Consider the following 11,952-nt stretch of genomic DNA (forward strand, 5'->3'; position numbering starts at 1 on the left):
TATCCGTAAATGTGGATATCGACTGAATTGATAAAAGTTATGATGGCTCACTGTTTTCATTATTAAGTGCACGTTTTATTTATTTATTTATTTAATAGGTAATTAATTCTTTAGAAAGTGATAATAATTGGTTGGCTTTTACTGTTTTAAATTATCAATCAAACACATCATATTTCTATATATACATATAGATATTATATATCCAAGGTACCTATGCATATAAATAAGATATATAAATATATACAAATTACACTTACTTGATCAACCTTGAACATCACTTGCAATCAGGAACCAAACCGCCACCACCCATAACAGCCATGATCCGCCAAGAAACCACCTTAGCCACCTTACAAATATCTAACTATTTCTCTCTCTCCCTCTCCTATTTTCTGCAAACTGTTTTCTCTTATGATCTCCATGTTTCTATCAATTAAAGCAGCTGCAAACTTCAGCTTTCATACTGCTGTAAACATCGAATCAAACAAGCCACCACAACACCACCATCACTTTAAATCACTGTTGCAGCTGTCTCATTTTATTTTATTTTTCTTTTGATTTCTGTTTCTGCGTGAACAACAGAAACGCTGCAGCTGCACCTCTGATACATTTAACCTTTTCTGTTTCTTCTTGTCCTCTTCGTAAACCCAGTTCGAACAACAACCTGATAAGTATAACTCACATCGGAGGTTTCAAGATCTTCCGGCGATTTCAGCGGCGGACGGCGGGAATCTTGAGAGGTGGAAGTGGTGGTTAGGTAAGTGGAAAAATCACCTTAATTATACGGAGCTCTTCGTGCTGATAACGTGTTATGATTTAATATTGTATATGACATATATCTTACTAATATGAGGGAAGATAGAAGAGATTAAATTCTTATTCAAGAATGGTGTATCTACTGATTACAATCGATAACATACTTATGGTATAATAATTGACTGTGCAATTAGGTGGACCAGTAATATCTGTTATCCACCAAATATGTTGATTCATCAAATTTTACTTTATAAAAAGTGTCTGATATTAAATTTTGATGTATGACATAAGGCATACAATGACACAATACCAAAAACCCTGTTGCAATCTATATCGCGTTATCTATATGCATTTTAGGTCAACCAATATTCAAAGTTTCAGACCTCAAGCGTGGACTTGTTCCACGATCGATCTTAATTCACATATTTTTGCCCTAAATATTGCTTCTTAATTCCTACATTTAACTGCAGATCCATCACAAATCTTTATTCAACGCCACAATATTATGTCTTTATTAAACCCTAATCTTCAAAGACCATCTCGAAACACTCAATTAGATCAAAATCCTCCTACCATTACTAACAACAACAACAACAACAATAACATCGCATCAACTACATCATCAGTCACTAACGTTCATAATTCGAGAAAAAAGTGGTCGAATTTGTTACCTATATTTCTAGTTATAGTTTTTATAGCAGAGATCAGCTTCTTAGGTCGATTAGATTTGATTAAGAATGGTGATCTGCTTAATTCATTGACTGAATCATTCTATCAGTTTACGACATCTTCATTTTCATCATTAGATGCGGTGGATTCCGGTGACGGTGATGGTGTTGATAATGGAGAGAGTTGTGAAGAGTGGTTGGAAAGAGTAGATGCTGTGGTTTATACTAGGGATTTTAAAAAAGAGCCAGTTCTTGTTACCGGTGCTGAACAGGTTTGTTTGTTTATATATGTTTACAGATATCTGTATTTCTCATAGTCAGTAGTTATTACGGAGTAATATAATTATAATTATTATTATTATAATAATTATTATTTTTTAAAATCTAAGAAGATATGTCGCTCTATAAGTAAATTGATTTTTAGGTACTTATAAGATGTGATATATGATGTCAATTTGACTCTGATTTTGTGAATTGTGAGTCTTTATACTACACCATTGGTAGTTGGCAATCGTTTTCATGATGGTTTAAAGATGTTTTGAGTTATTTGGCTTGTTGGTCCAGGCTTGTCTGGATCTTATTAACTCATACATTATATGATTGAATATGAAGGTGTTTGTAGATTCCAAAAGTTTTCAATCTTTGTAGGTTAAAATCAGTTTCTATTATGTTAGGCATCTTACTTTTGTTTATTTTTTGTTTGAGGCGTTAAAACTAATGTTTGCCAACCGATTAGTGGTATGTGAAAATGATTGCATATATATCTAATAGGTTTGTGTATGATAACAGTAGTCTTATAAAAATATGTTTCCTGAAGGACTGGACTTCTTGTGCTGTGGAATGCAAGTTTGGGTTTAACAATAACAAAGTCGATGCGGCATTTGGGTTACCTAATGCTGCCGGGGCAGCTGGTATTCTTCGGTCAATGGAATCAGCTGAATATTATCCTGAGAACAACCTTGCTATGGCACGACGGTGGGTAAGCACTATTTTAGATAATCCGTAAATAAATGTATGCTAGAAGGGTAAGACTGACCTTCTCATACATACATGTATGCTAAATGTTACCTTTTGTATAATTTTGACTGAAATTCATGTAGAATAGAAATAAAGTTTTTCTTGACTGTGTTATCATCTTTCAGTAAGGGATACAGCGTCATTATGACAACTAGCCTCTCCTCAGATGTCCCCGTTGGTTATTTTTCATGGGCAGAGTATGATATAATGGCTCCAGTTCAGCCAAAAACTGAGAAAGCTTTGGCAGCTGCATTCATTTCTAACTGTGCTGCTCGCAACTTCCGCTTAGAAGCCCTTGAAGGACTTGAGAAGTCAAACATTAAGATTGATTCTTACGGTGGTTGTCACCGAAACCGTGATGGGAACGGTAAGCATCTGACATTTCGTTTCCCTACAGTTATAATTGGATCTACAATTTTGGTCCTTGTTACAAGTTGGTCATCACATTCTTTGTTTGTTCTTCTAATCGAATTCGATTGCTAAAACATTCTATTTTGCTTCTTGGCAGTGAACAAGGTTGAAGCATTGAAGCGTTACAAATTTAGCTTGGCTTTTGAAAATTCTAATGAGGAAGACTATGTTACTGAAAAGTTCTTCCAGTCTCTTGTAGCAGGTATGGAAATATTATATATATTAAATTCCCTATCTCATTGAAAAAATGCACCTCTATTCATTTTTTTTCTTTATTGCGAGTCTTTTTTTATTCTCTCTAGCTCACTTCCACCATTCAGGTTTTGTTTTGGTATTAAATCTACCGAAAAGTTTTACACACGAGGATTATGTATAGAAGCTATAACCATCTTATGTTTTCAACTCATTATATTGCACTTAGAGTTGGCAATGTTGACCCATTATTTTATGAATAGGTCACTTCATTTAGGGTGTGCTTTATCTCAAACGGGTCAAATTAATGAATTTGGATAATTTGGTCATGGTTCAAAGTGGGTGAATGACTTCCCATGACGTTTGTAATATACTATCTCTTAAATCTTGCGTGCTAACCAACCCCACTTGTTATGTTTTTTACGCATATTAAAAGTGACCCTTTTATAGCCTCTGCCATTATGACCTATTGACCTATCACCAAACCTTCCCATCATGACCTATTGACCTATCACAAAACCTTCCCATCATGACATGTTTTTTACTATGTTGGAGTAAGAAACATGATTGTTAGTGATGCATGATAATAAATGGAAGCTACATTGTAATTTGAAGGAACTGTCCCTGTTGTTGTTGGTACTCCAAATATCCAAGATTTTGCTCCTGCACCTGGATCTGTTTTACATATTAAGGAACTAAAAGATATTGTGCCAGTTGCCAAGACCATGAAACGTCTTTCAGAGAATCTCACTGCCTACAATGAATCACTCAGGCAAGTTTATCTTCCGTCTTTTAAATTGAATACCAACACATATTGTTGAGATATGTGGCATGATAGGGTCATATAGCTCTACACATGGAATGCTAAATTGCATATGTGACATGTCGACTTTAGAAGTTAATAAATCTATATAGAAGACATGCAAAAACTTTAAACCATGAACTACAGTGTCTAATTGACCAAATTGTACAAACAATAACATTTTTAACATGGCATATATGTATGAAATTCTGACTAACCAGAGTCTAATTGGTTAATGGAAGCTGGAAAAGTTTTAATTAGTTAAAATTTGTCAGATTGATGGAAGTCATTTTATTGACTGTTTATAGTATTATAACGAAGTCTACATTATAGCTAGACTTGTTTGTAAATCATTTGTTACTTTCCATATAACAATCAATAGCTAATGGGTTCACCTACTTGTATTCTGCTTAAATTATTTATGCAGATGGAAATATGAGGGGCCTTCTGACTCTTTCAAGGCCCTTGTGGATATGGCTGCTGTTCATTCATCTTGTCGTTTATGTATTTTTCTTGCCACAAGAATCCGTGAGAACGAGGAAAAAAACTGTGCGGCAAAACGACCTTGCAAGTGTGAAAGAGGTTCACAAACTGTATATCACATCTATGTAAGAGAAAGAGGGAGGTTCGAGATGGAGTCTGTTTATCTTAGGTAAAATAAAACCTTTCAGTTGACTATTTTGACTTTATGAACTTCCATATTCTTATATGAACCAAATTCAGTTTTTTTCTTTGCCTCTGATTTCTATTTTTTCTGATGAACATTTGGGCAGGTCTGGGAACTTGACTATGGAGGCCTTAGCAGATGCTGTTATATTGAAGTTCAAGTCTTTAAAACACGAACCCATCTGGAAAGATGAAAGGCCTGAAATGCTAAGAGGTGATGTGAAGGTGCTTAAAATTTACAGAATATACCCTGTTGGTATGACACAAAGGCAAGCTTTATACACATTTAGTTTCAAAAGTAGTACTGCTTTTAAAAGTCACATTAAAAGCAATCCGTGTGCAAAATTCGAGGTCATTTTTGTATAATCAAGTGCAACATTCATCCTAAACATAGTGTGTTAGCGAGGCTCTGAAGCTTAACCAGAAACCTGGATGGAATGCACACTCTTTTCGTTTAATGAAATTTTAATTTGATTTTGTAGAATCAAGTTACTATAGTACTATGTAAAAGTCAATCTTACAGTTGGAAGTTTGTACTTATTAAACACGGTATTCGATACTTAGTATTTGATATTTGATATGTATGTAGTTATTATACAAATAAATTATAATGAGGGAGGGTAGATGATGAATAGACCTTTTCATGTATGTATGTTTAGTTGTTTTACTTGTTACTTGATATGATAAACCCATGGTTAAAGAAACGACTTCTCTCTTACTCTACGGTAGAGGAAGGATTGTCTACATCTCACCTCCCCCATACCTCGCATGTGCGGGATTGGGTTTTGTTGTTGTTGTGTTGTTGTTGTTGATATGATAAACCCACTTTTGGATTCTGTCAGTTCTGTCAACGTTCTCAAGCTTACTTCTGGTTTTGATGTGCAAAACTGTTGATAAGGATATATGTCAATCCAGTTTTGGTCCCTGGTATATCTTATTATTATGTCTTTAAGTAAAATTACTGCATGGCAAATTCACTGAGGAATGAGTCGAGTCTCGTTAAGACGGAAAGCGAGCCGGATGGATCAAGTTGATGATGATATTGCTGAAATACTAGTAGCATTTGTATATCATGACGCATGCTTGAATTAGTGAGCTAAAAGTGTCAGTTGAAGGAAAAGGGTCACATCACCAACAGATGGCTAATTGGGTGACTGACTGTGAGGGCGTTGTATTTTCGCTAACGAATATATACATGCAATATTCAAATTTTCCGTTCACACTTATTTTATTTGTTGCATTTCAATATTTCATAAGACTATCAATATCGCGGTGTCAAAAAGCTCCGTGAGATGAGCTGGTGTATATTTGACGGATAGTGACGAATTTAATGGGGCAGCAAGCTTAGGCGTTAGTCACTTTGGTGACTAAAGTGGGAGGAGGCGTGAGAGGCTGAGAGCACTGGGAGTGGTGACTGAGGTCACTTGGCATGTCAGGCCTGACTTGCTGAGTCAGAAAAAGTGAGGAGTGGTGACCTCTGCTAGTTAGGCATGTCAGTTTATATTTTTTTTTTTTTTTATGATTTTAAATATAACATAAATGAATATAATTATAAAAATTAACATAAATAGAAATAGAAATAACTTCCATTAAAATAAAAATTAAACATTACAATTCCTAAAAAAAAAAAAACATTACAATTCCTAAAAAAAAAAAAACATTACAATTCATAAATAAATAAAAAAACATTACAATTCATATTTATTAAAGACAAATACGAAACGCTTCAATTTCCACTTCGAAGCTTGGTCCGAATCGCCGCTTTCTTCGTTTGAAGAACTTGTGCATCTTCTTCATCCATTCCCGCCGTAGACATTTGTAGTATTTTCAAATCAAAGTAACTAGTCATTGATTCAAAAGTGCCGCTTGCACTTTCATCAAACGAGGATCTTGCGGAAGCGGCGGAGCTCGAAGACGTCTTTTGTGATTTTGATTTTCTTGATTTTCCGGGAGGTCGTGGTGTTGCATCCTCCCCATATAGCTCCGCATTTAGATTCTCTTCCGGTTCTTACGGTTCCTCATCTAGATCACAATCATCCAAACTAATACAATCACGTTTGCTTGTTTTAAGTGGAGTCGGATTGTTCCAGTTTTGCTTGTCCTTTAGGAATTCCCAAGCTAGGTAATTGTTAAACTTCTTAAACGTCTCCACCTTGTATTGTGCATCACAACGTTCTTTGAAATTGACATCACCTTCGCCACTACGTGGAACTCGTTTGAGACGACTCACGATTCCACCATACTTTCTGCAACATTCATTCATTTTTGTCCATTTGGAGGTCAACATATCCTTTGTTCGTTTGTAAGGTGGACCCCTAGAATGGTACTCATTCATAACCACGTTCCAAAACGAAGATGATTTTTGATCAATGCCTTGGTTTGGATCTTCAGAAGTCGCAATCCACGATTGAGCTAAACGTAGCTCATCTTCGGGTTCCCACAAGTACTCAGTTCGTCTTCTAGGTTGAGACGAATCGACCGCAACTTCTTTTCCTTTAGCCTTTGCTCTCGACTTGCGTTTTGGTGCTTGAGGTGTTTGTTGTGTTTGTTGAACTTGTGTTTGTTGTGTTTGTGGAACTTGTTGTTGTTGTTGTTGTTGTTGTTGTTGTTGTTGTTGTTGTTGTTGTTGTTGTTGTCACAACATAAACGCTTGTATTTGCTCGGGAGACATTTGTGGCATTGATTGTTGTGAATTGACAAAATTTGAAAAACCGAGATTAGCCTCACCACCACCACTAGCCGAACCTTGAGCCGATCTGGGTGAATAGGGTGAGAGTGGACTCCATTGTGGATGATAATAATTTGACATTTTTTTTTTGAATGAGATTTGTGTTTGTGAATGAGATTTGTGTTTGTGTTTGTGTTTGTGTTGTATATATATAGAAAGTAAAAAAGAAAAAAATAAAAAAAAAATGAAAAATACCCCAACGGCTAGAATGCTGTAGCGACCCCGACAAATCGTCAAGTGACGGCGTCGGCTACGTGGGTCCCATTACCTGATTATAAGTCTTTAAGATAACGTTTGACCAAAATATGTCGCCTTCATTTCAAACTAAAGATTGTTTCAAAGTTTACAAGAATTGTTCAACCAAAAGTTAAGTTACAATGTTATAAGTACGATTGAAATCTAGGCGACACAATTTAAAGTAAAGTCAAAAGACGCTCCATGAAATGCATGTATACTCGACATCGGATGCAAGTATCAAATAGTAAGCGGAAGCATGTTTCACATATCGTGCAAGACCTGAGAAAAACATAGAAATCTGTCAACGAAAACGTTGGTGAAATCATAGGTTTAAGTAAGTAAGTACAAGTGAACCACAAGATTTGCATCAATGAAATAATAGTAATACATTCCAAAAGTTTGTTTCACGAGCACCCAATTATCAAAGCTTAACATTCCTTCCATTGTATACCCCATCACTTAGTGCTAGAACAAACACTGATTCTCGAAAATATATTTCATCCGTAGACGGTAGCGAACCGTCAAAGATGAGGGTTGTCAACCCATATGGCCATATAACATAAGTTCTCGCTTACACCCGGCAAGTGTAACTAATGATAATCGAATTGAGGCTTTTTGTTCTAAACTCGTATGTAGAATGTTTGTTTTCCCGTTCTTGTGTTCACTTAGTTCAAAAGAATCGTTTATGTTTTCTCATCCCAAATATAAGTTCAAAAAGAGTAAAAGTGGGACTATGATCTCACCTTGAGTGCAAGAGTTAATAAAGTACTTCAACAAGTAGACGCGTGCAAAGACAAAGCTAGTCTTGACCCAAATGAGATGAAGTTGGTATCAAATTGAAGAGGATGAAGAGAGGATTCCAAATATGTATTTTGTTTTGATGTTTGATTCTCCAATCGGATTTAGATGATGATTTTATGTTTGAGGGTTTTGAGTTCAAAAATGGGAAGTAGAGAGAAAGAGGAGGATGAAGGTGGGAGGTGGAGATGAAATGAATGGATGTGGTAAGTGGGTTGACTAGTTGACCTAGTCAACTAGTTTGCCCATTTGGCAATCTCGGTCCCTCGAGTTTCAAAGCGGGTGCGGGAATTAACCCAACGAATATTTTAAAAACGTTCGAGTAACGGATGACTTTATAATTAGATAACGAGAATATTATGAACGTTAGTTAACGAAAGATACAAATTTGAATAACGAAAGATATTATATAAAAAAAAAGACGGTGTTAAAATAAATTTAACGGAAAAACGCGGGATGTTACATTATCCACACCTCAAAAGAAATTTCGTCCCGAAATTTAATTGGAAGTAATAGTCGATATCTCTTACTCGAGACTTTACGTTGTCAATGCTATGAATAAGTGAAAGTACGTTCTTGAGGGTTCTCATGAATTTGGATAGTCAGGGTTTTACGTTGCATTAAGGTTCGGTTTTTACGATCCCCGGTTTCAACTGGTTTTCCTATGAAGAGAAGTTTGTCATCGATAGTTGATGTATCCAGCAGGATTGCACGTTCCTGTTCCGCAGGACACGTTTCTAAGTTTGTTACACGAAATGTAGGGTAAACGGAAACTTAATTGAGTCGGAAGTTCTAAACGATAGGAAGCGGTTCCAATACGCCCCAAGGTTTCAAAAGGTTCGATATTGCGGATATAGCCTTTCTCGATTTCCCAAAATGGATTACACCTTTCCAAGGTGCGGTTTCTCAATATTACGCGGTTACACACTGGGATTTGTGAGGTTTTCATCTAAGTTTGGTATGACTCTTTTGGGCGACTACGGGTCGTCTCGAGCCCTTCTCGGACTTGGATTATCTCAATTGTTGTTTCTTGGATGAGTTAAGATTCGGTGTTTTGTTTGCCACATGCTTTGGTCCAACGAATAGGGGTATGACATTAGCGGTCATATAGGGTTTCGGAAAGTGCGTGTGAACACACGAGTGGTAACTACTGTTGTAAGAGGGATCTACTAAAAGCGACCATGAAAGTTTGAAACATGTCTTTCGAAGACGTAAATCGTTCGTTTGTTCGGTTCGTCTGTTTGTGGGTGGTACGCGGTACTCATGTCTAAGCGGGTCTCCAAGGTTTCTTGTAAAACTAGAAGTGAAACGAGTATTTCGATACGGAATAATTGACAAAGATACACCGTGTTGGAATAGAATCTATTAAGATACGTTTGAACAAGTCAGTTAGGGTTCGAAAAATGTTCGTTAGGACTATTCACCCTCGTGGCGAATACTAATGTAATATGATGAATTTCTCTATCCATGGAGAAATGTTACAAGGAGTTCCCTTAAATGGAAGTGCGAGCGATAAAGATAGGAGTGAAACGAGGACTTAGAATAGGATGAGCTTACATCTCGAGGTTGCCATAACGTGCCTCTAGTTGTCAAAAAAAAAAATGAAGTCTGAAAGAGAAACGAGATAGTACACGTAATTGTATAGTTCGGGGTTGAATAATGGTTGGACGATTATCAGTGACGCAAGGGCGTTAAGTCAAAGAAGAGTGAAGTATCGTTGGATTGTGTGTTATCTTAAATTCCAGTAATATTAGACGGTGACGGTGAAATAACAGAGGTATGTAGTGTGGTACGTGATGACGAGAAGTTTGATCGGATCCACAATTTAGTATTCGAATTCTTCGTGTAAAATAACGAATTTTTTTTTTTTTTTTTTTTTTTTTTTTTTTTTTTGAGTCGAGAGAGTATGCCTTTCGGCGTTCAAATAGAATATTTCCATGTTCGAGTTCCATCTGTTGCTATACGATTTTTAACTAGAAATGTTGGTGTGAAGAATCACGCTCAAGGTTCGAACACGGAGAGGTTTAGAGTTTTCCTTAGTGAGTTAACGAGTTTAAAAGTCGTGTAACACGAGAAAAGTCAGAAATGAATCTTCGGTAAAAATAGACGAGATCTAAGATTTTACGAATACAAGTCTGAGTTGGGAGAGTTTCCTGATTACATGTGGCTTGATTTCGAGATTGATTGTAATGCCTTGACCATTAACATCATGGTCTAGAAAATTGGACTTCGTTCAACAGAAATTCTCACTCGGAGAATTTGGTATAAAGTTGCTCTTTTCTCAAAAGTTCGAGCGTAAGATGGTGATGTTGTTCGTTTTCCTTCTTTACTTAAATAAGTTAAGATGTCATCTATAAATACGATAACAGATTTGTCTAGATAAGTTGCATACGTGGTTTAGGAGGTTCATGAATACGGACGGAGTCCTAAATAAATCAAACGATACTAAGAGAGATTTACAACTAACGTTGCGAGTTCGGAAATGGCTTAGGAGACATCGTCTCCCTTAACCCCCAATTGGTGATAACCGGAACGGAGGTCGATTTGGAATACACACGAGTTTCACGCAAATAATCATGAGGTCATGGATACGAGGAAGTGGGTATCGGTTTCCAACCGAAAATTATTTAGTTCACAAAAATCCATACATAATTGTAGGAAAGAAAGAAAAAAAAAATTTCTCCTTAACGAATAGGTTTTGAGCTCCTTAGTTCTATAGGTGTCAAGTCATAATTCTTAACGTATATCCTCTGATAAAATTTATAGACACACAATATCTTTCCGTTGGTCGCTTAAATTGCCTAAGTAGTATCTAAGGGAAAAAGGTGGAATGTAATGAGTACAAGTCAAAGTCTTGGTTGTAAAACGTCTAACGGTACTCGAATCGAATAAGTATGAAGTATACGGTTTGTTGTGAAGAAACGTACCCGTTACTAGTCCATCGTCGTTCCGGGCATCCTAGGTGTCGATGTTGAAGGTTCAACGGCGTGCGTTGGGGTTGATTTTCTTATTTGGGCACACATTCCTAAAATGACCCAGTTGGCCACATTTGAAGCAAGCACCCGTCCTGTGTGCGTTGGGCATCATTCGAGCGACGGGGGTGGTACTTCCACAACGTTTGGCGACGTGACCACTTCCTTGGCGCCGGTGGCGAAACCTGCCACATCCTTCAAAGTGATGCTTGTGGCATTCGTTACAAAAAGGTAGTTTTCCGGCATAGCCTTTCTTGTCGTTGGAGGTGAAAGGCTTCTTGGCGGGGTTGTTGTTATTGTTGTGGTTGCTAAATTGAGAGGCTCCCCATGTTCTTTTGTTGTTACTCGGGTGGTTCTCGACCATTGGTGCCGGTGCTTCCATTTCATTCACCGTTTCCAAAGTTTGGTGGGCCATTGTTAAAGCCTCTTGTAGGTTAGTGGGTTGAGATGTCATTACCTTGTGTTGAATGCTCTTAGGGAGGCCATCCATGTAAAGTTCGACTCTTAGGGATTCGGGAGTCATGAGATTTGGACACATCGAGACTAGTTCGGTAAACCGTTGATTATAAGCTTCGAGGTTATTTCCGGCCGTTTTTAAATTCCTTAGACCCTGTTCGAGCCTTCGAGTCTCGTCGCGCGGGAAGTATTCGGTGATCATTCTTTCTCTTAATTCGGTCCAAGAGAGTGTGTGGGCTTCATCGCTTCCCA

The 11,952-nt window shown here is 37.0% G+C and overlaps 1 protein-coding gene across 1 annotated transcript; it reads left to right on the plus strand.

Annotated features, from left to right (window-relative positions):
- Positions 1–1,123: 1,123 nt before the first annotated feature.
- Positions 1,124–5,072, plus strand: LOC139851848 (glycoprotein 3-alpha-L-fucosyltransferase A-like). The gene is made up of 7 exons (XM_071841027.1): positions 1,124–1,693; positions 2,239–2,396; positions 2,564–2,805; positions 2,947–3,051; positions 3,657–3,813; positions 4,271–4,495; positions 4,617–5,072. Exons 1-7 carry the CDS (start codon positions 1,259–1,261, stop codon positions 4,873–4,875), a joined length of 1,581 nt encoding a protein of 526 aa, XP_071697128.1. The 5' UTR covers positions 1,124–1,258; the 3' UTR covers positions 4,876–5,072.
- Positions 5,073–11,952: the final 6,880 nt, after the last annotated feature.

The sequence above is a fragment of the Rutidosis leptorrhynchoides genome, chromosome 6 (assembly GCF_046630445.1).
Source record: "Rutidosis leptorrhynchoides isolate AG116_Rl617_1_P2 chromosome 6, CSIRO_AGI_Rlap_v1, whole genome shotgun sequence".
Lineage (NCBI taxonomy): Eukaryota > Viridiplantae > Streptophyta > Magnoliopsida > Asterales > Asteraceae > Rutidosis > Rutidosis leptorrhynchoides.